Source organism: Ranitomeya variabilis, chromosome 2, assembly GCF_051348905.1.
Source record: "Ranitomeya variabilis isolate aRanVar5 chromosome 2, aRanVar5.hap1, whole genome shotgun sequence".
Taxonomy (NCBI): Eukaryota; Metazoa; Chordata; class Amphibia; order Anura; family Dendrobatidae; genus Ranitomeya; species Ranitomeya variabilis.
The window spans coordinates 769,781,168-769,806,878 of NC_135233.1; the positions used below are offsets into that span (position 1 = coordinate 769,781,168).

Genomic DNA, 25,711 nt, shown 5'->3' on the forward strand with positions numbered 1-25,711 from the left:
TGGGGGCGCCAATAAATCGTCTCTTAGGGTGCCAACCTCCACAGCAAGGCAGGTGTGAGCAGTAGGTTTATTGTAGCATCTCAATAGGTCACCTAACTGGTGGTATTTTATTATATGTGGTTATTTAACCAAGGTTTGTTTTGGGTCAAGGTTTTTCATTGGCATTATTAAAAGATAAGTTTTAAAGGGGATTACATGTACAAAACAAGTTTGATTAGTCCCTATACCATTCGTTTTTTGATTGTGAAGGAACCTCTTCTAAGATACTATAGCATTCATCATCTGAAAGAATACTCAGATGGGTATCCTTGTAGTGGGCTCTATACAGGACAACAACATGGAGCAAGGTACAAATCTTTCAGGTTTCAGGGCTACTGCTGGGCAACATTGAGTTTCAGCTCCCTCTAAAGAATTTCTATTGGGGTCAAGGCTAGGGACAGGCTAAGCCACTCCAGGACCTTCAAATGTTTCTTATGGAGTCACTCCTAGGTTGCCCTGGCTGTGTGGTGGGTCATTGTCATGTTGGAAAATCAAGCCATGACTTATCTTCAGTGCAATTACTAAGGCAAGGAGGTTGTTGACCAATATATCGCGATACATGACAACAATCCATCAACCATTCAATATGGTGCAGTTGTCCAGTTGCCTTTCCAGAAAAGCACCCCTAAAGTATGTTTCCTCCACCATGCTTGACGGTTGGGATGGTGTTCTTGGGGTTGTACTCATCCTTCTTTTTACTCCAAACACGGCGAGTGGAGTTGATACCAAAAGTTATATTTTGGCCTCATGTGACAACATGAACCTTCTCATATGCCTCCTTTGGATCATCCAGAGGGTCATTGGTGAACTTCAAATGGGCCTGAACATGTGGTGGCGTGGGCAGGGGGACCTTATGTGCCCAGCAGGATTTTAAACCATGACTGTGTAGTGTGTTACTCATGGTAATGTTTGAGAATGTGGTCCCAGGTTTCTTGAGGTCAGCTGCTTGCCTATTGTCCTGTAGCCCATCCCAGCCTTGTGCAGGTCTACAATTTTCTCCCTGGCGTCCTTAGTCAGCTTTGGTCCTTGGCCATGGTGGAGAGTTTGGGGTGTGATTGAGCATATTGTCAGGTGTCTTTTATACAGGTAACAAGCTCAAACAGCTGCAATTACTACAGGTAATGAGTGTAGAGGAGAGGAGGGCTTCTTAACCCCTCCCTTTGATGTGGGCACTGACGAATAAGAAAACAACTTCAGCATTGTGTACACGGACCGTTTGCAATTTAATAATTTATCAAACTGCACAATGCCACAAGCCGTGGGCCCCCTCACCTTCTGGGCCGCAGGTGTATTTTAGTTATGTACATATATGTATGTAGAGGTGCACACAGCGCCACCTTTGGTGGAAATATAATAAAAACCCACGAGCGTTTCCATTCAGACACGTCCCTCCGGACTCAGCCACTTGTGCCCGCAGTCTCCGGCTCCACCTTATCACTGAACTATCCAGATGTTACGCAAGATGTACGGAGTGCGCCATGACGTCACTCATCCCACAGGACGCCACCAGCTGTCTACCAAAGAATTACGTGAACTCCGCCCACATCATCAGCACGTGACGTGCTGTAGCAATGCGCCGTCACGTGAGTGGGCGTGCCCTATGGGTGTGGGCGGAGAGCAGGACACTGTCGGGCAGAAATGGAGACGCGCTACAACCTGAAGAGCCCAGGTACCGGGGGAGCGGGTGTTGTCATCACTGTCCTCTGTGCCACTGCTCCTCTCAATTACCGCTGCTCCCCTCATTACCGCGGTGCAGCCAGTGACCTGCTTACTTTCGGTTTGGTCTGTGCGGTGTTTATGTGGCGTTATATGAGGCTACATAGAGGATTTCTGCCTGTACCGGCCGGTGACGGAGGGACACAGTTACAGCAATTACTTATTTTAGGAGCCCATACAATGGAAAATTCTACTTCTCTGGTGCCTGCCGGTGTGGCCTCCCACGGGGGTGCCGAGCTGTGTGGCCGAGTCTTCCTCCCACGGGGGTGCCGAGCTGTGTGGCCGAGTCTTCCTCCCACGGGGGTGCCGAGCTGTGTGCCCGAGCCTGCCTCCCACGGGGGTGCTGGGCGGTGTGGCCGAGTCTTCCTCCCACGGGGGTGCCGAGCTGTGTGGCCGAGTCTGCCTCCCACCGGGGGTGCCGAGCTGTGTGCCCGAGCCTGCCTCCCACGGGGGTGCCGAGCTGTGTGGCCGAGTCTGCCTCCCACCGGGGGTGCCGAGCTGTGTGCCCGAGCCTGCCTCCCACGGGGGTGCTGGGCGGTGTGGCCGAGTCTTCCTCCCACGGGGGTGCCGAGCTGTGTGGCCGAGTCTTCCTCCCACGGGGGTGCCGAGCTGTGTGGCCGAGCCTGCCTCCCACGGGGGTGCCGAGCTGTGTGGCCGAGCCTGCCTCCCACGGGGGTGCCGAGCTGTGTGGCCGAGTCTGCCTCCCACCGGGGGTGCCGAGCTGTGTGCCCGAGCCTGCCTCCCACGGGGGTGCTGGGCGGTGTGGCCGAGTCTTCCTCCCACGGGGGTGCCGAGCTGTGTGGCCGAGTCTTCCTCCCACGGGGGTGCCGAGCTGTGTGGCCGAGCCTGCCTCCCACGGGGGTGCCGAGCTGTGTGGCCGAGCCTGCCTCCCACGGGGGTGCCGGGCAGTGTGGCCGAGTCTGCCTCCCACGGGGGTGCCGAGCTGTGTGGCCGAGTCTTCCTCCCACGGGGGTGCCGAGCTGTGTGGCCGAGTCTTCCTCCCACGGGGGTGCCGAGCTGTGTGGCCGAGCCTGCCTCCCACGGGGGTGCCGAGCTGTGTGGCCGAGCCTGCCTCCCACGGGGGTGCCGAGCTGTGTGGCCGAGCCTGCCTCCCACGGGGGTGCCGAGCTGTGTGCCCGAGCCTGCCTCCCACGGGGGTGCCGAGCTGTGTGGCCGAGTCTGCCTCCCACCGGGGGTGCCGAGCTGTGTGCCCGAGCCTGCCTCCCACGGGGGTGCCGAGCTGTGTGGCCGAGTCTGCCTCCCACCGGGGGTGCCGAGCTGTGTGCCCGAGCCTGCCTCCCACGGGGGTGCTGGGCGGTGTGGCCGAGTCTTCCTCCCACGGGGGTGCCGAGCTGTGTGGCCGAGCCTGCCTCCCACGGGGGTGCCGAGCTGTGTGGCCGAGCCTGCCTCCCACGGGGGTGCCGAGCTGTGTGGCCGAGTCTGCCTCCCACCGGGGGTGCCGAGCTGTGTGCCCGAGCCTGCCTCCCACGGGGGTGCCGAGCTGTGTGGCCGAGTCTGCCTCCCACCGGGGGTGCCGAGCTGTGTGCCCGAGCCTGCCTCCCACGGGGGTGCTGGGCGGTGTGGCCGAGTCTTCCTCCCACGGGGGTGCCGAGCTGTGTGGCCGAGTCTGCCTCCCACCGGGGGTGCCGAGCTGTGTGCCCGAGCCTGCCTCCCACGGGGGTGCCGAGCTGTGTGGCCGAGTCTGCCTCCCACCGGGGGTGCCGAGCTGTGTGCCCGAGCCTGCCTCCCACGGGGGTGCTGGGCGGTGTGGCCGAGTCTTCCTCCCACGGGGGTGCCGAGCTGTGTGGCCGAGTCTGCCTCCCACCGGGGGTGCCGAGCTGTGTGGCCGAGCCTGCCTCCCACGGGGGTGCCGAGCTGTGTGGCCGAGCCTGCCTCCCACGGGGGTGCCGAGCTGTGTGGCCGAGCCTGCCTCCCACGGGGGTGCCGAGCTGTGTGGCCGAGTCTGCCTCCCACGGGGGTGCCGAGCTGTGTGGCCGAGCCTGCCTCCCACGGGGGTGCCGAGCTGTGTGGCCGAGCCTGCCTCCCATGGGGGTGCCGAGCTGTGTGGCCGAGCCTGCCTCCCACGGGGGTGCCGAGCTGTGTGGTCGAGTCAGCCTCCCACGGGGGTGCCGAGCTGTGTGGCCGAGCCTGCCTCCCACGGGGGTGCTGGGCGGTGTGGCCGAGTCTTCCTCCCACGGGGGTGCCGAGCTGTGTGGCCGAGTCTGCCTCCCACCGGGGGTGCCGAGCTGTGTGCCCGAGCCTGCCTCCCACGGGGGTGCTGGGCGGTGTGGCCGAGTCTTCCTCCCACGGGGGTGCCGAGCTGTGTGGCCGAGCCTGCCTCCCACGGGGGGTGCCGAGCTGTGTGGCCGAGCCTGCCTCCCACGGGGGTGCCGGGCGGTGCGGCCGAGTCTTCCTCCCACGGGGGTGCCGAGCTGTGTGGCCGAGTCTGCCTCCCACGGGGGGTGCCGAGCTGTGTGGCCGAGCCTGCCTCCCACGGGGGTGCCGGGCGGTGTGGCCGAGTCTTCCTCCCACGGGGGTGCCGAGCTGTGTGGCCGAGTCTGCCTCCCACCGGGGGTGCCGAGCTGTGTGCCCGAGCCTGCCTCCCACGGGGGTGCTGGGCGGTGTGGCCGAGTCTTCCTCCCACGGGGGTGCCGAGCTGTGTGGCCGAGTCTGCCTCCCACCGGGGGTGCCGAGCTGTGTGGCCGAGCCTGCCTCCCACGGGGGTGCCGAGCTGTGTGGCCGAGCCTGCCTCCCACGGGGGTGCCGAGCTGTGTGGCCGAGCCTGCCTCCCACGGGGGTGCCGAGCTGTGTGGCCGAGCCTGCCTCCCACGGGGGTGCCGAGCTGTGTGGCCGAGCTTGCCTCCCACGGGGGTGCCGAGCTGTGTGGCCGAGCCTGCCTCCCACGGGGGTGCCGAGCTGTGTGGCCGAGCCTGCCTCCCACGGGGGTGCCGAGCTGTGTGGCCGAGCCTGCCTCCCACGGGGGTGCCGGGCAGTGTGGCCGAGCCTGCCTCCCCCGGGGGTGCTGGGCTGTGTGGCCGAGCCTGCCTCCTGTCATGGTATAGGACATGGTTCGTGTCCTGCGCTCTCAGGGTTAATATTGCTGGCCTCTCTGGATCTGGGAGGGGTAGTTATACACACTCCAGACTACAATTCCCTGTTAGCTATAGTTTTGTTTAGTCTGTGTGTCTGACCCCTTCAGTGTGTGCTCGGTTTGCTTTTGCTTGTTTGTTCTGCTGGCTTTCTGACATTTGGCTTCCTTTTCTGACTATCCCTCCGTCTCACCCCTCGGTTACCTCTTTATCTCTTGGTTTTGATCTCGGCACGTTTAACTACTCTCCAGTATATATCGTCTCTTCTAGACCCTGGCATCTGCCGCCACCCTCGACCACCTCCTTCCCTGTCACATGGTTCAGGTCCTATTTGCTACCCGGTGAGTTTCCTGCCGCTCTGCTCTCAGCTTCATTGCTGCTGCGCGCAGCTCTCCCCGCAGCAGTAATACCCGGGAGTCGTGACACCTCCCTTGAGAATGCAGGGCTGTGTGGCTGAGCCTGCCTCCCTCGGGAATGCCGGGCTGTGTGGCCGAGCCAGCTTCCCCAGGGAATGCCGGGCTGTGTGGCCGAGCCTGCCTCTCCCGGGGCAGGCGGTAAGCCTGAAAGGCCACAGAGGCCGCCACACCGTTAACCCCTTCCCGACCTGTGACGCCACATAGGCGTCATGAAAGTCGGTGCCAATCCGACCTGTGACGCCTCTGTGGTGTCATGGAGGGATCGCGTCCCTGCAGATCGGGTGAAAGGGTTAACTCCAATTTCACCCGATCTGCAGGGACAGGGGGAGTGGTACTTCAGCCCAGGGGGGGTGGCTTCGCCCCCCCGTGGCTACGATCGCTCTGATTGGCTATTTCACTTTCAACAGCCAATCAGAGCAATTTGTAATATTTCACCTATGTAAAGTGGTGGAATATTACAATCCAGCCATGGCCGATGCTGCAATATCATCGGCCATGGCTGGAAACCCTGATCTGCCCCCCGCCACCGATCTCCTCCCCGGTCCTCCTTTCTGTCCCGTACAGTGGTCCGCTCCCCTACGTCGTCCTGTCCGCTCCCCTGTCCTTCTGTCCGCTCCGATCCACCCCCCCCCCCCCCGTGCTCCGATCCACCCCCAACCCCCCCCCCCCCCCCGTGCTCCGATCCTACCCCCTCATACTTACCGAGCCTCCCGGTGTCCGTCCGTCTTCTCCATGGGCGCCGCCATCTTCCAAAATGGCGGGCGCATGCGCAGTGCTCCCGCCGAATCTGCCGGCCGGCAGATTCATTCCAGGTACATTTTGATCTCTGTGATAAAACCTATCACAGTGATCAAAATAAAATAAATAGTAAATGAACCCTCCCTTTATTACCCCCATAGGTAGGGACAATAATAAAATAAAGAAAATATATATATATATTTTTTCCGTTAGGGTTAGGGCTAGGGTTAGAATTAGGGTTACGGTTAGAATTAGGCTATGTGCACACGGTGCGGATTTGGCTGCGGATCCGCAGTGGATTGGCCGCTGCGGATTTGTAACAGTTTTCCATCAGGTTTACAGTACCATGTAAACCTATAGAAAACCAAATCCGCTGTGCCCATGGTGCGGAAAATACAGCGCGGAAATGCTGTGTTGTATTTTCCGCAGCATGTCAATTCTTTGTGCGGATTCCGCAGCGTTTTACATCTGTTCCTCAATAGGAATCCGCAGGTGAAATCCGCACAAAAAGCACTGGAAATCCGCAGGTAAAACGCAGTGCCTTTTTTACCTGCAGATTTTTCAAAAATGGTGTGGAAAAATCTCACACGAATCCGCAACGTGGGCACATATCCTTAGGGTTAGGGTTGGAATTAGAGTTAGGGTTGGAATTAGGGCTAGGGTTGGAAATAGGGTTAAGATTAGGCTTGTGGTTAGGGTTATGGTTAGGGGTGTGTTGGGGTTAGGGTTGTGGTTAGGGTTGGGATTAGGGTTAGGGTTGGGATTAGGGTTAGGGGTGTGGGTTGTGGTTAGGGGTGTGTTGGGGTCAGGGTTGTGATTAGGGTTATGGCTAGAGGTGGGATTAGGGTTAGGGGTGTGTTAGGGTTAGTGTTGGAGTTAGAATTGAGGGGTTTCCACTGTTAAAGCACATCAGGGGTCTCCAAACGCAACATGACGCCACCATTGATTCCAGTCAATCTTGCGTTCAAAAAGTCAAATGGTGCTCCCTCACTTCCAAGCCCCGACGTGCGCCCTAGCAGTGGTTTACTCCCACATATGGGGTACCAGCATGCTCAGGACAAACTGGGCAACAATTATTGGGGTCCAATTTCTCCTGTTCCCCTTGCGAAAATAAAAAATTGCTTGCTAAAACATAATTTTTGAGGAATGAAAAATTATTTTTTATTTTCACGGCTCTGCATTATAAACTTCTGTGAAGCACTTGGGGGTTCAAAGTGCTCACCACACATCTACATAAGTTCATTGGGTGGTCTGGTTTCCAAAATGGGGTCACTTGTGAGGGGTTTCTACTGTTTAGGCTCATCAAGGGCTCTGCAAATGCAACGTGATGCCCGCAGACCATTTCATCAAAGTCTGCATTCCAAAACGTCACTAATTCCCTTCCGAGCCCTGACGTGTGTCCAAACAGTGGTTCCCCCCCACATATGGGGTATCAGCGTACTCAGTACAAACTGGACAACAGCTTTTGGGGTCCAATTTCTCCTGTTACTCTTGTGAAAATAAAAAAATTGCGGGCTAAAAAATAATTTTTGAGGAAAGAAAAATTCTTTTTTATTTTCACGGCTCTGCGTTATAAACTTCTGTGAAGCACTTGGGGGTTTAAAGTGGTCACTATGCATCTAGATAAGTTCCTTGGGGGGTCTAGTTTCCAAAATGGGGTCACATGTGGGGGAGGTTCAATGTTTAGGCACACAGGGGCTCTCCAAACGCGACATGGTGTCCGCTAACGATTGGAGCTAATTTTTCATTCAAAAGTCAAATGGCGCTCCTTCCCTTCCGAGCCTTGCCGTGTGCACAAACAGTAGTTTGTGACCACATGTGAGGTATCGGTGTACTCAGGAGAAATTGCCCAACACATTTTAGGATCCATTTTATCCTGTTGCCCATGTGAAAATGAAAAAATTGAGGCTAAAAGAATTTTTTTGTGAAAAAAAAAAGTACTTTTTCATTTTTACGGATCAATTTGTGAAGCACCTGGGGGTTCAAAGTGCTCACTATGCATCTAGATAAGTTCCATGGGGGGTCTAGTTTCCAAAATGGGGTCACTTGTGGGGGAGCTCCAATGTTTAGGCACACAGGGGCTCTCCAAACGCGACATGGTGTCCGCTAACGATTGGAGCTAATTTTCCATTCAAAAAGTCAAATAGCGCGCCTTCCCTTCCGAGCCTTGCCTTGCGCCCAAACAGTGGTTTACCCCCATATATGAGGTATCGCCGTACTCAGGAGAAAATGCCCAACAAATTTTAGGATCCATTTTATCCTGTTGCCTATGTGAAAATGAAAAAAAATTGTTGTTAAAAGATCATTTTTGTGACTAAAAAGTTAAATGTTAATTTTTTCCTTCCATGTTGCTTCTGCTGCTGTGAAGCACCTGAAGAGTTAATAAACTTCTTGAATATGATTTTGAGTACCTTGAGGGGTGCAGTTTTTGGAATGGTGTCACATTTGGGTATTTTCAGCCATATAGACCCCTCAAACTGACTTCAAATGTGAGGTGGTCCCTAAAAAAAATGGTTTTGTGAATTTCGTGGTAAAAATGAGAAATCGCTGGTGAAATTTTGACCCTTATAGCTTCCTAGCAAAAAAAATTTTTATTTCCAAAATTGTGCTGATGTAAAGTAGACATGTGGGAAATGTTATGTACTAACTATTTTGTGTCACATATCTCTCTCGTTTAACTGAATAAAAATTTGAAAATTGCGAAATTTTCAAAATTTTAGCCAAATTTCCATTTTTTTTACAAATAAACGCAAAAATTATCGACCTAAATTTTCCACTAACATGAAGCCCAATATGTCACGAAAAAACAGTCTCTGTTATGGTTCTGGTGGTAAGAACACATGAACTGACCTGATAGGTAAACCAAAAAATAGGACAAGCTCTGGGAATGTGGGAACTTTACTGACCGCAATCCTGATCCAATCAACACACACTATAGGCAGCCGTGGAGCGTTCCTAACTCGGCCTAGACGCCTCTGCACAGCCTGAGAAACTAGCTACCCCTAGAGAGAAACAAAGCCTCACTTGCCTCAGAGAAATTTTCCCCAAAGTGAGAGCAGCCCCCACAAATAATGACGGTGAGTTAAGAGGAAAACACAAACATAGAAATGAAAATAGGTTTTAGCAAATGAGGCCCGCTAATAACTAAATAGTCAGAGGATAGCAAGGAATCTGTGCGGTCAGTATAAAATGCTACAAAAATTATCCACGCAGAGAATACAAAAAGACCCCCACACAGACTCACGATGTGAGGGGCGCAACTCCGCACCCCAGAGCTTCCAGCTAGCAATCAAATAGCATATAAGCAAGCTGGACTGAACTCATCATATACTGAGAAACATTTTCAAATAGCAATGAGCAAAAATAGACTAGCATAAACTTAGCTTCTCCACGGGGAGACAGGTCACAAGGGAAGTCCCAGAGAGATCTGAACCAGTACTGAATACAACGACAGCAGGCGACAAGTAAAGGTCCAGGTGGAGTTAAATAGGCAGCAAGCCTAGCAGGAAACGAGGCAGCTGGAGTCCAGCTACAGACCAGCCGTAACACTCAAAGCCACCAGAGGGAGCCCATGAACAGAACTCACAAAGTACCACTCACGACCACAGGAGGGAGCCTGAGAACGGAATTCACAACAGTACCCCCCCCCTTGAAGAGGGGTCACCGAACCCTCACCAGAGCCCCCAGGCCGATCAGGACGAGCCAAATGAAAGGCACGAACCAAATCAGCAGCATGGACATCAGAGGCAACAACCCAGGAGTTATCCTCCTGACCATAGCCCTTCCATTTAACCAAGTACTGAAGCTTCCGTCTCGAAACACGAGAATCCAAGATCTTCTCCACCACATACTCCAATTCTCCCTCGACCAACACCGGAGCAGGAGGATCAACAGAAGGAACCACAGGCACCACATACCTCCGCAACAATGACCTATGGAACACATTATGAATGGCAAAAGATGCTGGGAGGTCCAAACGGAATGACACAGGATTGAGGATTTCTGAAATTTTATAAGGACCGATGAAACGAGGTTTAAACTTAGGAGAGGAAACCTTCATAGGAAGGTAACGAGATGACAACCATACCAAATCCCCCACACGAAGTCGGGGACCCACACAGCGACGGCGATTAGGAAAGCGCTGAGCCTTCTCCTGTGACAACGTCAAATTGTCCACTACGTGGTTCCAAATCTGCTGCAACCTATCCACCACAGAATCCACCCCAGGACAGTCAGAAGGCTCAACCTGACCTGAGGAAAAACGAGGATGAAAACCAGAATTACAAAAAAAAGGCGAAACCAAAGTAGCAGAACTAGCCCGATTATTGAGGGCGAACTCAGCCAATGGCAAAAAAGTCACCCAATCATCCTGATCAGCAGAAACAAAACATCTCAGATAAGCTTCCAAGGTCTGATTAGTTCGTTCGGTTTGGCCATTTGTCTGAGGATGGAAGGCCGAAGAAAAAGACAAATCAATGCCCATCTTAGCACAAAAGGACCGCCAAAATCTGGACACAAACTGGGATCCTCTGTCAGACACAATGTTCTCCGAAATACCATGCAAACGAACCACATTCTGAAAAAACAGCGGAACCAAATCAGAGGAGGAGGGCAACTTAAGCAAGGGCACCAAATGGACCATTTTAGAAAAACGATCACAAACCACCCAGATGACAGACATCCTCTGAGAGACTGGAAGATCCGAAATAAAATCCATGGAAATATGCGTCCATGGCCTCTTCGGGACAGGCAAAGGCAAAAGCAATCCACTGGCACGAGTGTTGTGGATTCTGTTTGCGGGCTCCCTCTGGTGGTTACTGCTGGTACTGGGTGACTTTGGTGGGTTGCGGCCTTTGGTTTCCATCTGTCCATCAGAGGCTGGGTGTTTCCTATTTTACCTGGCCTTTCTGTCATTTCCCTTGCCGGCTATCAATGTGTTCAGATGTGCTCTGTTTGGTTCCTGCCTACCTGCTCCCAGATCTTTCAGGATAAGCTAAGTGCTGATTTTCAGTTGTTTGGTTTTTTGTCCAGCTTGCTTAGAATGTCTCTTTGTTAGCTGGTTGCTCTAGTGGACTGAGGTTCTCCCCATGTGCCATGAGTTGGCACATGGGTTCTTGTAATCTCAGGATGTTTTTTTTTGATTAGGGTTTTTTGCTGACCGCTCAGTCCCCTTTTGTGTCATTCTGCTTTCTAGTTTTCAGCGGGCCTCTATTTGCTAAAGCTATATACATCATCTCTATGTGTGTGCCTTCCTCTCATTTCACCGTCAATACATGTGGGGGGCAACTATACCTTTGGGGTTAATTCCTCTGGAGGCAAGTGAGGTCTTTGTTTTCTCTGCAGTACTAGTTAGCTCTTAGGCTGGTGCGTGGTGTCTAGAACCAACGTAGGCACGCTCCCTGGCTATCTCTAGTTGCATTTGTCAGGCGTAGGGCAGCGGTCAGCCCAGGTTCCATCACCCTAGAGCTCGTCCGATATTTATTATACTTTGCTTATCCTGTGCTATCCCTAGCCATTGGGGATTCATGACAGTATAGCCGGCCCACAAAGTGTTAATTGTTTGGGCTGAAGCAGGAGGAAAAGAAGTATTCAAGGGAAATTTTTTTTTTTTTTTCCTTCAGAGTTTTGCTGCCTAGCCCTTAATTGCTGTCTAGCTGCTTCTTACCTCCTCTTAACCCTTGAATGGCTCTGATCTTAGCTGTTTATCATGGATGTCCAGAGTTTGGCTTCCAGCCTGAGTAATCTCGCGGCAAAGGTTCAAAACATACAGGATTTCGTTGTTCACACTCCCATGTCGGAACCTAGAATTCCTATTCCAGAGTTTTTTTCTGGAGATAGATCTACCTTCCTGAATTTCAGGAACAATTGTAAATTGTTTCTCTCTTTGAAATCTCGCTCCTCTGGAGACCCTGCTCAACAGGTCAAGATTGTTATATCGTTCCTACGGGGCGACCCTCAGAATTGGGCATTTGCATTGGCACCAGGGGATCCTGCATTGCTCAGTGTGGATGCGTTTTTTCTGGCATTGGGATTGCTCTATGAGGAACCTAACCTAGAGATTCAGGCTGAAAAGGCTTTATTAGCCCTCTCTCAGGGGCATGATGAAGCGGAAATATATTGTCAGAAATTTCGGAAGTGGTCGGTGCTTACTCAGTGGAATGAGTGCGCCCTGGCTGCAAACTTCAGAAATGGTCTTTCTGAGGCCATTAAGGATATTATGGTGGGGTTCCCTGCGCCTACAGGTCTGAATGAGTCTATGGCTATGGCCATTCAGATTGATCGGTGTTTACGGGAGCGCAAACCCGTGCACCAGTTGGCGGTGTCTTCCGAACAGGCACCTGAGACTATGCAATGTGATAGAATTCAGTCCAGAAGTGAACGGCAAAATTATAGGCGGAAAAATGGTTTGTGTTTTTATTGTGGTGATTCAGCTCAGGTTATATCAGCATGCTCTAAACGCACAAAAAGGGTTGATAAATCTTTTGCCATTGATACTCTGCAGTCTAAGTTCATTTTGTCTGTGACTCTGATTTTTTCACTGTCTTCCATTTCCGTCGATGCCTATGTGGATTCAGGCTCTGCCCTGAGTCTTATGGATTGGTCATTTGCTAAACGCTGCGGTTTTAGTCTAGAGCCTCTGGAAGTTCCTATTCCTCTGAAGGGAATTGATTCTACACCATTGGCTATGAATAAACCGCAGTATTGGACACAAGTGACCATGCGCATGACTCCCGTTCATCAGGAGGTGATTCGCTTCCTTGTACTGTATAATTTACATGATGTACTAGTGCTTGGTCTGCCATGGTTACAAACTCATAATCCTGTCCTGGACTGGAAAACAATGTCTGTGCTAAGCTGGGGATGTCAGGGGGTTCATGATGATGCACCTCCGATTTCTATCGCTTCATCTACTCCTTCGGAGATCCCTGCGTTTTTGTCGGATTATAGGGATGTTTTTGAGGAGCCTAAGCTCAATTCGCTCCCTCCTCATAGAGAGTGTGACTGTGCTATAGAATTGATTCCTGGCAGTAAGTTCCCTAAGGGTCGTTTATTTAATCTGTCACTGCCAGAGCATACTGCTATGCGGAATTATATTAAGGAGTCCTTGGAAAAGGGACATATTCGTCCATCTTCGTCCCCTCTGGGAGCAGGTTTTTTTTTCGTGGCAAAAAAAGATGGTTCCCTGAGGCCTTGTATAGATTATCGCCTTCTGAATAAGATTACAGTCAAATACCAGTATCCATTGCCATTATTTACTGATTTGTTTGCTCGCATTAAGGGGGCTAGGTGGTTTACTAAAATAGATCTTCTTAAGCAAAGTACCAGCTGCATACCACTATCCAATTTGTTCAGACAACTCTTACATAATTTATATAAATAGGAGGACATAGAGTTTTTTGCTGAATATATAATTTATTAAATTCAAAGATAAATGCAAGAAAACAAGTCAAATTTACATAGTCAAAAATGGATAATATATCAAATGTAACAAGTGAATTACCCAGGTGAGTATAAATGACCTATGGGCCACACAAAAAGCCACAAAGAAACCTGCTAATAACAAAAACTGCCGACATCCCAACATTTGAATATAGTTAGTGTGTTTAGACCTAACACCTATGTTACAGCATATTGCTGGTGGGCCATTAATCACAACACTACCATATCGTTACCTTAGTTAGTGTCCATGCATAAACAGGTTAAATTTATCTCAATATTTACCCATGTGGTCTCTGTAAGCTTCCCGTGTGGGCCTCAGTCACCCCAACGCGCGTTTCGCGTGCTAAAGATAGCCTCGCTTCCTCAGGGGGCGTGGCTTAATCCTAATCCTAGTCCAATTTAAATAGTGTGCCGTTCCGGTCACCTGACCCTGCGGCCTCCTATCAGTGATATTTAAAGTGCGCATGCGTTTGTATGGTATTTTATTACCATGGTAACCCATGGTTTAATTTACCGCTCCAGTATTGATGTATATATATCTCTCTCTCCCTTGTCAGCAGATGTCTACCACAGTAAATTCCCGTTTTGGAGACTATCGTCAGTGTTTCTCCGCCCAAGTGAAGATTAATTGTTAAACATTGATCCTATATGTCTCCGCAACTACACCTGACCCGCTGTAACTCCGCCCTGGGCGGAGTTACGGCGGGTCAGGTGTAGTTGCGGAGACATATAGGATCAATGTTTAACAATTAATCTTCACTTGGGCGGAGAAACACTGACGATAGTCTCCAAAACGGGAATTTACTGTGGTAGACATCTGCTGACAAGGGAGAGAGAGATATATATACATCAATACTGGAGCGGTAAATTAAACCATGGGTTACCATGGTAATAAAATACCATACAAACGCATGCGCACTTTAAATATCACTGATAGGAGGCCGCAGGGTCAGGTGACCGGAACGGCACACTATTTAAATTGGACTAGGATTAGGATTAAGCCACGCCCCCTGAGGAAGCGAGGCTATCTTTAGCACGCGAAACGCGCGTTGGGGTGACTGAGGCCCACACGGGAAGCTTACAGAGACCACATGGGTAAATATTGAGATAAATTTAACCTGTTTATGCATGGACACTAACTAAGGTAACGATATGGTAGTGTTGTGATTAATGGCCCACCAGCAATATGCTGTAACATAGGTGTTAGGTCTAAACACACTAACTATATTCAAATGTTGGGATGTCGGCAGTTTTTGTTATTAGCAGGTTTCTTTGTGGCTTTTTGTGTGGCCCATAGGTCATTTATACTCACCTGGGTAATTCACTTGTTACATTTGATATATTATCCGTTTTTGACTATGTAAATTTGACTTGTTTTCTTGCATTTATCTTTGAATTTAATAAATTATATATTCAGCAAAAAACTCTATGTCCTCCTATTTATATAAAATAGATCTTCGTGGTGCGTATAATCTGGTGCGGATAAAACAGGGTGATGAGTGGAAAACCGCATTTAATACGCCTGAGGGCCATTTTGAGTATTTGGTAATGCCTTTTGGACTCTCCAATGCTCCGTCAGTCTTTCAGTCCTTTATGCACAATGTTTTCCGTGAATATCTGGATAAGTTTATGATTGTGTATTTGGATGATATTTTGGTGTTTTCTGATGACTGGGAGTCTCATGTTCTACAGGTCAGGAAGGTGTTTCAGGTTTTGCGGGCCAATTCTCTGTTTGTGAAGGGTTCAAAGTGTCTCTTCGGAGTCCAGAAGATTTCTTTTTTGGGGTACATTTTTTCTCCTTCTACTATTGAGATGGATCCCGTTAAGGTTCAGGCTATTTGTGACTGGACACAACCTACATCTGTTAAGAGCCTTCAGAAGTTCTTGGGGTTTGCTAATTTTTATCGTCGGTTCATTGCTAATTTTTCCAGTATTGTTAAACCTTTGACTGATTTGACTAAAAAGGGTGCTGATGTTGCTGATTGGTCTCCTGCGGCCGTGGAGGCCTTTCGGGAACTTAAGCGCCGGTTTTCTTCTGCTCCTGTGTTGTGTCAACCAGATGTTTCACTTCCTTTTCAGGTGGAGGTTGATGCTTCCGAGATTGGAGCGGGGGCGGTTTTGTCACAGAGAAGTTCTAATGGCTCGGTGATGAAGGCATGTGCTTTCTTCTCTAGAAAATTCTCGCCCGCCGAGCGCAATTATGATGTAGGTAATCGGGAGCTTTTGGCCATGAAGTGGGCATTTGAGGAGTGGCGTCATTGGCTTGAGGGTGCTAAACATCGCGTGGTGGTCTTGACTGATCACAAGAATCTCATTTACCTTGAGTCTGCCAGGCGTTTGAATCCTAGACAGGCCCGTTGGTCGTTATTTTTTTCTTGTTTCAATTTCGTGGTTTCATACCTGCCAGGTTCAAAGAATGTGAAGGCAGATGCTCTTTCCAGGAGTTTTGTGCCTGACTCTCCTGGAGACACTGGGCCTGCTGGTATCCTTAGGGATGGGGTAATATTGTCCGCCGTATCCCCAGACTTGCGACGCGCATTGCAGGAGTTTCAGGTGGATAAACCGGATCGATGTCCACCAGAAAGACTGTTTGTTCCGGATGATTGGACCAGTAGAGTCATCTCCGAGGTCCATTCTTCTGTGTTGGCTGGTCATCCTGGAATATTTGGTACAAGAGACTTGGTGGCCAGGTCTTTTTGGTGGCCTTCCTTGTCTAGGGATGTGCGTACCTTTGTGCAGTCTTGTGAAGTGTGTGCTCGAGCTAAGCCTTGCTGTTCACGGGCTAGTGGGTTGTTGTTATCCTTGCCCATCCCGAAGAGGCCTTGGACGCACATTTCCATGGATTTTATTTCTGATCTTCCGGTTTCACAGAAAATGTCCGTTATCTGGGTTGTGTGTGACCGCTTTTCTAAGATGGTTCATTTGGTGCCCTTGCCTAAGTTGCCCTCCTCCTCTGAGTAGGTTCCTTTGTTTTTTCAGAACGTGGTTCGTTTGCATGGGATTCCGGAGAATATCGTTTCTGACAGGGGATCCCAGTTTGTGTCTAGATTTTGGCGGACGTTTTGTGCCAAGATGGGCATTGATTTGTCTTTCTCGTCTGCATTCCATCCTCAGACGAATGGCCAGACGGAGCGAACTAATCAGACCTTGGAAACTTATTTGAGGTGTTTTGTTTCTGCTGATCAGGATGACTGGGTTGCTTTTTTGCCACTGGCCGAATTTGCTCTTAATAATCGGGCTAGTTCGGCCACGTTGGTCTCTCCTTTTTTTTTGTAATTCGGGGTTTCATCCTCGTTTTTCCTCTGGTCAGGTGGAGTCTTCGGATTGTCCTGGAGTGGACGTGGTGGTGGACAGGCTACATCACATTTGGAATCAGGTGGTGGACAATTTGAAGTTATCTCAGGAGAAGACTCAGCAGTTTGCTAATCGCCGTCGCCGCGTGGGTCCCCGACTTCTTGTTGGGGACTTGGTGTGGTTGTCTTCTCGTTTTGTCCCTATGAAGGTCTCTTCTCCTAAGTTCAAGCCTCGGTTCATCGGTCCTTATAGGATCTCGGAGATTCTTAACCCTGTATCTTTCCGTTTGGATCTCCCAGCATCGTTCGCTATTCATAATGTGTTCCATCGGTCGTTGTTGCGGAGGTATGAGGTGCCTGTTGTTCCTTCGGTCGAGCCTCCTGCTCCGGTGCTGGTGGAGGGAGAATTGGAGTATGTTGTTGAAAAGATCTTGGATTCTCGTGTTTCCAGACGCAAACTCCAGTATTTGGTTAAGTGGAAGGGTTATGGTCAGGAGGACAATTCCTGGGTGGTCGCCTCCGATGTTCATGCGACTGATTTGGTCCGCGCCTTCCATAGAGCTCACCCTGATCGCCCTGGGGGTTCTCGTGAGGGTTCGGTGACCCCTCCTCAAGGGGGGGGTACTGTTGTGGATTCTGTTTGCGGGCTCCCTCTGGTGGTTACTGCTGGTACTGGGTGACTTTGGTGGGTTGCGGCCTTTGGTTTCCATCTGTCCATCAGAGGCTGGGTGTTTCCTATTTTACCTGGCCTTTCTGTCATTTCCCTTGCCGGCTATCAATGTGTTCAGATGTGCTCTGTTTGGTTCCTGCCTACCTGCTCCCAGATCTTTCAGGATAAGCTAAGTGCTGATTTTCAGTTGTTTGGTTTTTTGTCCAGCTTGCTTAGAATGTCTCTTTGTTAGCTGGTTGCTCTAGTGGACTGAGGTTCTCCCCATGTGCCATGAGTTGGCACATGGGTTCTTGTAATCTCAGGATGGTTTTTTTGATTAGGGTTTTTTGCTGACCGCTCAGTCCCCTTTTGTGTCATTCTGCTTTCTAGTTTTCAGCGGGCCTCTATTTGCTAAAGCTATATACATCATCTCTATGTGTGTGCCTTCCTCTCATTTCACCGTCAATACATGTGGGGGGCAACTATACCTTTGGGGTTAATTCCTCTGGAGGCAAGTGAGGTCTTTGTTTTCTCTGCAGTACTAGTTAGCTCTTAGGCTGGTGCGTGGCGTCTAGAACCAACGTAGGCACGCTCCCTGGCTATCTCTAGTTGCGTTTGTCAGGCGTAGGGCAGCGGTCAGCCCAGGTTCCATCACCCTAGAGCTCGTCCGATATTTATTATACTTTGCTTATCCTGTGCTATCCCTAGCCATTGGGGATTCATGACACACGAGAACAGCAAGGCTTGGCCCGAGCACAAATCCCACAGGACTGCACAAAGGAACGCACATCCCGCGACAAGGAAGGCCACCAAAAGGACCTGGCCACCAGATCCCTGGTACCAAAAATCCCAGGATGACCCGCCAACACCGAAGAATGAACCTCGGAAATAACTACTGGTCCATCTATCCGGGACAAACAGTCTCTCCGGTGGACAACGGTCAGGTCTATCGGCCTGAAATTCCTGCAACACCCGCCGCAAATCAGGGGAGATGGCAGACAAAATCACCCCCTCTCTGAGGATACCAGCCGGCTCAGAAACTCCCGGGGAGTCAGGCACAAAACTCCTAGAAAGGGCATCAGCCTTCACATTCTTAGAGCCCGGAAGGTACGAAACCAAAATGACAAGGTCAGTGAGGCCTAAATAAAATAGACTAGCATAAACTTAGCTTCTCCACGGGGAGACAGGTCACAAGGGAAGTCCCAGAGAGATCTGAACCAGTACTGAATACAACGACAGCAGGCGACAAGTAAAGGTCCAGGTGGAGTTAAATAGGCAGCAAGCCTAGCAGGAAACGAGGCAGCTGGAGTCCAGCTACAGACCAGCCGTAACACTCAAAGCCACCAGAGGGAGCCCATGAACAGAACTCACAAAGTACCACTCACGACCACAGGAGGGAGCCCGAGAACGGAATTCACAACAAGTCTCATAACCGCTAGGATCCGTTGAAGCGTTCCCTAGTTATTACCTCATAAAGGGACACTGGTCAGAATTGAAAAAAACGGCCAGGTCATTAAGGTCAAAATAGGCTGGGTCATGAAGGGGTTAAGCAAGAGGTACCATTGATCAATCAATACCATTAAAGACAAAGATCTCCAAACAAGTCAGGGAAAAAGTTGTTAAGAAATACAAGTTGCGGTTGGGTTATTAAAAATAAAATAAAAAAATTCCCTATCTCTGATGATCCTCTGGATCACCATCAAATCCATTATCATCAACTGGAAAAGAACATGGTACCACAACAAACCTGTCAATAGAGGGCCACCATCAAAACTCTTAGCCCGGGCAAGGAAGGCATAAATCAGAGAGGCAATACGGAGACGAAAGGTAACCCTGACAGAACTGCAGAGTTCCCATGCAGAGACTAGAGTATCTGTCCATACGACCACAATAAGCCGTACACTCTATAATGGTGGCCTTTATGGGAGAGTGGTCAGAAAAAAGCCTTTTGTGTGTACGGCTTGTTTTGAATTTGTCAAAAGACATGCGGGAGACTTCCCAAATGTATAGAGGAAGGTGCTGTGGTCAGATGAGTCCAAACTTGAACTTTTTGGCCACCAAGGTAAACGCTATGTCTGGCACTGTCAACATAGCTTATCACCCCAAGAACACCATTCCCACAGTGAAACATGATGGTGACAGGATCAAGCTGTGGGGATGTTTTTTGAAAGCTGGGACCGAGAAAATGATCTGAGTCGAGGGTAAGATGGATGGTGCGATATGTTTGGGATATTCTTGAGCAAAACCTGTTTCTCAATGATTTGAGACTGGGACGGAGGCTCACCTTCCAACAAGACAATGACCAAAAGCATACTGCTAAAGCAACTCTCAAGTGGTTTAAGGGGAAACGTGTAAATGTTTTGGAGTGGCCTAGTGAGAGCCCAGATCTTAATCTAATTGAGAATCTGTGGTCAGACTTTAAGGGTATGTGCACACGTTGCGGATTTCTTGCAGAAATTTCCTGAAGAAAACCGGAAATTTTCTGCAAGAAATCCGCATTTTTTTTTTGCGTTTTTTTTCCGTTTTTTTCGTGTTTTTTTAGCATTCTGCAAGCGTAATTAGCTTGCAGAATGCTAAAGTTTTCCAAGCGATCTGTAGCATCGCTTGGAAAACTGACTGACAAGTTGGTCACACTTGTCAAACATACTGTTTGACAAGTGTAACCAACTTTTTACTATAGATGCAGCTTATGCAGCATCTATAGTAAAAGAGAGAATGTTTAAAAATAATAAAAAAAATAAAAAAATGCTTATACTCACCCAGACATCTCATCAGCGGCGTCCGTTCGTCTTCCTATAGCTGGTGTGTGCGCGCAGGACCTTCCGTGACGTCACGGTCACGTGAGCGGTCACATGACCGCTCACGACCAATCACAGGACAGTGACGTCATCGGCGAGGTCCTTCGCCGCACATCAGCTACAGGAACCGAACGGCAGCGTGCAGTGGAGGCGGGAAGACATCGAGGGTGAGTATAGGACTGTTTTTTATTTTAATTCTTATTTTTTGACCACTTATATGGTGCCCAGTCCGTGGAGGAGAGTCTCCTCTCCTCCACCCTGGGTACCAACCGCACGTAATCTGCTTACTTCCCGCATGGTGTGCACAGCCCCGTGCGGGAAGTAAGCAGATCAATGGACCCCTAGGTGTGCGGAATCCCCTGCAATTCCGCATTTTAATGAACATGTTGCTTTTTTTTCCGCGATGCGATTTTTTCGCGGAAAAAAAGGCTACATTTGCACAAAAAATGCGGAATACACTTAAAATAATAGGAGGCATATGTAAGCGTTTTTTTCGCGTTTTTATCACGTTTTTATAGCGAAAAAACGCGAAAAAAACGCGAAAAATACTGAACGTGTGCACATGGCCTAAGATTGCTGTTCATCAGAGGAAACTATCTAACTTGAAGGAGCTGGAGCAATTTTGCCTTGAGCAATGGGGAACAATCCCAGTGGCAAGATGTGGAAAGCTCATAGGGAGGTAGCAAAACATGAAAAATGCTGAGGCACTGTAACCTTTTAGTTCCCTACCAGTGAAATTTTTGTCATGAATTTCAGATGGAGGCTTGACTTCTACTGACCTGGAGGACCGATGGCAATGTTTACTTCCGTTATTATCCATGAGATAATAATTTAGATGCAGGAGTGACCATCCCACCCAGGATCTACTTTCACTCCAAAGTTCTGGACCCTAGAATCCATGTAATAAAAAGACTTGGCAACTAAAAATTATTCAGTATGTCAGTTCTTCCAGGATTCTTAGCAGTCTGAGCAGCAACCTCAATTGCACATACTTGCCATCCAGTAGTCTAAATGATGGTTGCTGTTTACAAATATATACACCCACCGGTCAGTATCCTGACATTGCAGTACATACTCGGACTGGGAATATTGGACATACGAGTTTGGCCTAACAGTAATAAATGATTTGATAAAATTATTGCCTTAGTGCAGACTTAAAATAAACAGTCTTAAAATGCGCAAAGTTTAAAAAATAACTTTATTTCTAAAGCGTCAACATATGCCACAGCAATTTACAATTCAATTTTATCATAATTGAGGTTGAGCGGATGAGTGGAAGTTTGGCTTCTGGTACCTAACCCAAACTTTATTTCAAAGTTGGATTTAAGTACCGAACTGTACCTGAACTTGAACCAGAATGCAAATCCCATTGAAAACAATGGGGACCCGAACGTTTGAGCTGGAAAATATTCTCTCTCTTACAGACTTCCCCCGGAACTCCGAGCATTGCAACGGATTTGCGGGAGAAGACCATCTGTAATCACAATGTCTGCTGCTGGATGATAACCTTGGCATATTCTTAGAATGTTTGATATAAGTTTACACCATTTAGTTGATTTACTTAGGTCTGTTAAATTCTGCCAAATTACGGTATGTTCCAATTTCGGCGCATGGGATTGAGATTTAGACCATGCCCCTTCTCTGTCTTTATGCTAGACCATGCCCTCCTGCTGCGCATGTCTAACTTTTCTCAACACATTGGGTCTGATTCTGGTTCTGTACACCAGTCATGATCGAGGGTGTGCTGCAGTGATAACAACAAGCTTACTGAGAGGCATGCCCCTCTTAATAAATCGGGCACATCTTTTAGCTTCCATTTTACAGCATCGGGGCTTGCTTGTATTTCAGTTTTAGTTTATGCCACCTTTTGAATGTAAATTTTGATGAATTTGTCATAACGTGATCGACTATGTTCTCTCCCACTAAGGTTTGCAAATTTTCTGAATAGTCGGCAGAGCTGGGGGGAAACCGCTATAAGTTGCACATTTTTGCTCTCTTTTAAGTTGTGGAAAAATGTTGTGATGCTTCAACCTTTGCCAGATTTCTAGGTCTAACTGCTTAACCCCTTCATGACCCAGCCTATTCTGACCTTAATGACCTGGCCATTTTTTGCAATTCTGACCAGTGTCCCTTTATGAGGTAATAACTCAGCAACGCTTCAACGGATCCTAGCGATTCTGAGATTGTTTTTTCGTGACATATTGGGCTTCATGTTAGTGGTAAATTTAGGTCGATAATTTCTGCATTTATTTGTGAAAAAAACGGAAATTTGGCGAAAATTTTGAAAATTTCGCAATTTTCACATTTTGAATTTTTATTCTGTTAAACCAGAGAGTTATGTGACACAAAATAGTTAATAAATAACATTTCCCACATGTCTACTTTACATTAGCACAATTTTAGCAACAAAAGTTTTTTTTGCTAGGATGTTATAAGGGTTAAAATTTGACCAGTGACTTCTCATTTTTACAACAAAATTTACAAAACCATTTTTTTTTAGGGACCACCTCAGATGTGAAGTCAGTTTAAGGGTTCTATATGGCTGAAAATACCCAAAAGTGACACCATTCTAAAAACTGCACCCCTCAAGGTGCTCAAAACCATATTCAAGAAGTTTATTAACCCTTCAGGTGTTTCACAGCAGCAGAAGCAACATGGAAGGAAAAAATGAACATTTAACTTTTCAGTCACAAAAATGATCTTTTAGCAACAATTTTGTTATTTTCCCAAGGGTAAAAGGAGAAACTGGACCACGAAAGTTGTTGTCCAATTTGTCCTGAGTACGCTGATACCTCATATGTGGGGGTAAACCACTGATTGGGCGTACGGCAGGGCTCGGAAGGGAAGGAGCGCCATTTGACTTTTTGAATGAAAAATTGGCTCCAATCTTTAGCGGACACCATGTCGCGTTTGGAGAGCCCCTGTGTGCCTAAACATTGGAGCTCCCCCACAAGTGACCCCATTTTGGAAACTAGACCCCCCAAGGAACTTATCTAGATGCATAGTGAGCACTTTAAACCCTCAGGTGCTTCACAAATTGATCCATAAAAATGAAAAAGTACTTTTTTTCACAAAAAAATTCTTTTAGCCTAATTTTTTTCATTTTCACATAGGCAACAGGATAAAATGGATCCTAAAATTTGTTGGGCATTTTCTCCTGAGTACGGCGATACCTCATATATGGGGGTAAACCACTGTTTGGGCGCAAGGCAAGGCTCGGAAGGGAAGGCGCGCTATTTGACTTTTTGAATGGAAAATTAGCTCCAATCGTTAGCGGACACCATGTCGCGTTTGGAGAGCCCCTGTGTGCCTAAACATTGGAGCTCCCCCACAAGGGACCCCATTTTGGAAACTAGACCCCCCAAGGAACTTATCTAGATGCATAGTGAGCACTTTAAACCCCCAGGTGCCTCACAGAAGTTTATAACGCAGAGCCGTGAAAATAAAAAATAATTCTTCTTTCCTCAAAAATGATTTTTTAACCCAGAATTTTTTATTTTCCCAAGGGTAACAGGAGAAATTGGACCCCAAATGTTGTTGTCCAGTTTGTCCTGAGTACGCTGATACCCCATATGTGGGGGTAAACCACTGTTTGGGCGTACGGCAGGGCTCGGAAGGGAAGGCACGCCATTTGGCTTTTTGAATGGAAAATTAGCTCCAATCATTAGCGGACACCATGTCGCGTTTGGAGAGTACCTGTGTGCCTAAACATTGGAGCTCCCCCACAAGTGACCCCATTTTGGAAACTAGACCTCCCAAGGAACTAATCTAGATGTGTGGTGAGCACTTTCAACCCCCAAGTGCTTCACAGAAGTTTATAACGCAGAGCCATGAAAATAAAAAATAATTTTTATTTTCTCAAAAATGATTTTTTAGCCCGCAATTTTTTATTTTCCCAAGGGTAACAGGAGAAATTTGACCCCAAACGTTGTTGTCCAGTTTCTTCTGAGTACGCTGATACCACATATGTGGGGGTAAACCACTGTTTGGGCACACGTCGGGGTTCGGAAGGGAAGTAGTGACGTTTTGAAATGCAGACTTTGATGGAATGCTCTGCGGGCGTCACGTTGTGTTTACAGAGCCCCTGATGTGCCTAAACAGTAGAAACTCCCCATAAGTGACCCCATTTTGGAAGCTAGACCCCCAAAGGAACTTATCTAGATGTGTGGTGAGCAGTTTGAACCCCCAAGTGCTTCACAGAAGTTTATAACGCAGAGCCTTGAAAATAATAAATACGTTTTCTTTCCTCAAAAATAATTTTTTAGCCCAGAATTTTTTAATTTTCCCAAGGGTAACAGGAGAAATTTGACCCCAAAAGTTGTTGTCCAGTTTCTCCTGAGTACGCTGATACCCCATATGTGGGGGTAAACCACTGTTTGGACACATTCCGGGGCTCGGAAGTGAAGTAGTGACGCTTTGAAATACAGACTTTCATGGAATGCTCTGCGGGCTTCACGTTGCGTTTGCAGAGCCCCTGATGTGCCTAAACAGTAGAAACCCCCCACAAGTGACCCCATTTTGGAAACTAGACCCCCGAAGGAACTTATCTAGATGTGTGGTGAGCATTTTGAACCCCCAAGTGCTTCACAGAAGTTTATAACGCAGAGCCATGAAAATAATAAATACGTTTTCTTTCCTCAAAAATAATTTTTTAGCCTGCAATTTTTTATTTTCCCAAGAGTTACAGGAGAAATTGGACCCCAAAAGTTGTTGTCCAGTTTCTCCTGAGTACGCTGGTACCCCATATGTGGGGGTAAACCACTGTTTGGGCACACGTCTGGGCTCGGAAGGGAGAGAGCACCATTTGACTTTTTCAACGCAAGATTGGCTGGAATCAATGGTGGCGCCATGTCGCGGTTGGAGACCCCCTGATGTGCCTAAACAGTGGAAACCTCTCAATTCTAACTCAAACACTAACCCCAACACACCCCTAACCCTAATCCCAACCCTAACCACAACCCTAACCCCAACACACCCCTAACCCTAGTCTTAACCCTAATTCCAACCCTAACTCTAATTCCAACCCTAACCCTAAGGCTATGTGCCCATGTTGCGGATTTGTGTGCAGATTTTTCGGCACCGTTTTTGAAAAATCTGCAGGTAAAACGCACTGCGCTTTACCTACGGATTTACCGTGGATTTCCAGTGTTTTTTGTGTGGATTTCACCTGCGGATTCATATTATGGAGCAGGTGTAAAACTCTGTGGAATCTGCACAAAGAATTGACATGCTGCGGAAAATACAACGCAGCGTTTCCGCGCTGTATTTTCCGAACGGTATTTTCCGCACCATGGGCACAGCGGATTTGGTTTTCCATAGGTTTACGTGGTACTGTAAACGTGATGGAAAACTGCTAAGAATCCGCAGCAACCAATCCGCTGCGGATCCGCAGCAAAATCCGCACCGTGTGCACATAGCCTAATTCTAACCCTAATTCCAACCCTAGCCCTAATTCTAATCCTAATTGTAACCCTAATTCTAACCCTAATTCTAACCCTAATTCTAACCCTAGCCCTAAGTGCCACCCTAGCCC

The 25,711-nt window shown here is 48.6% G+C and overlaps 1 protein-coding gene across 1 annotated transcript in view; it reads left to right on the top strand.

Annotated features, from left to right (window-relative positions):
• Positions 1–1,601: 1,601 nt before the first annotated feature.
• The window catches only part of UBE2J1 (ubiquitin conjugating enzyme E2 J1), a 90,054-nt gene continuing 65,944 nt past the window's right edge, over positions 1,602–25,711 (top strand). The window contains exon 1 of the mRNA XM_077289736.1: positions 1,602–1,708. Within this exon, the coding sequence (XP_077145851.1) occupies positions 1,678–1,708 (31 nt within the window). The 5' untranslated portion in view covers positions 1,602–1,677. The remainder of the gene's footprint in view (positions 1,709–25,711) is intronic.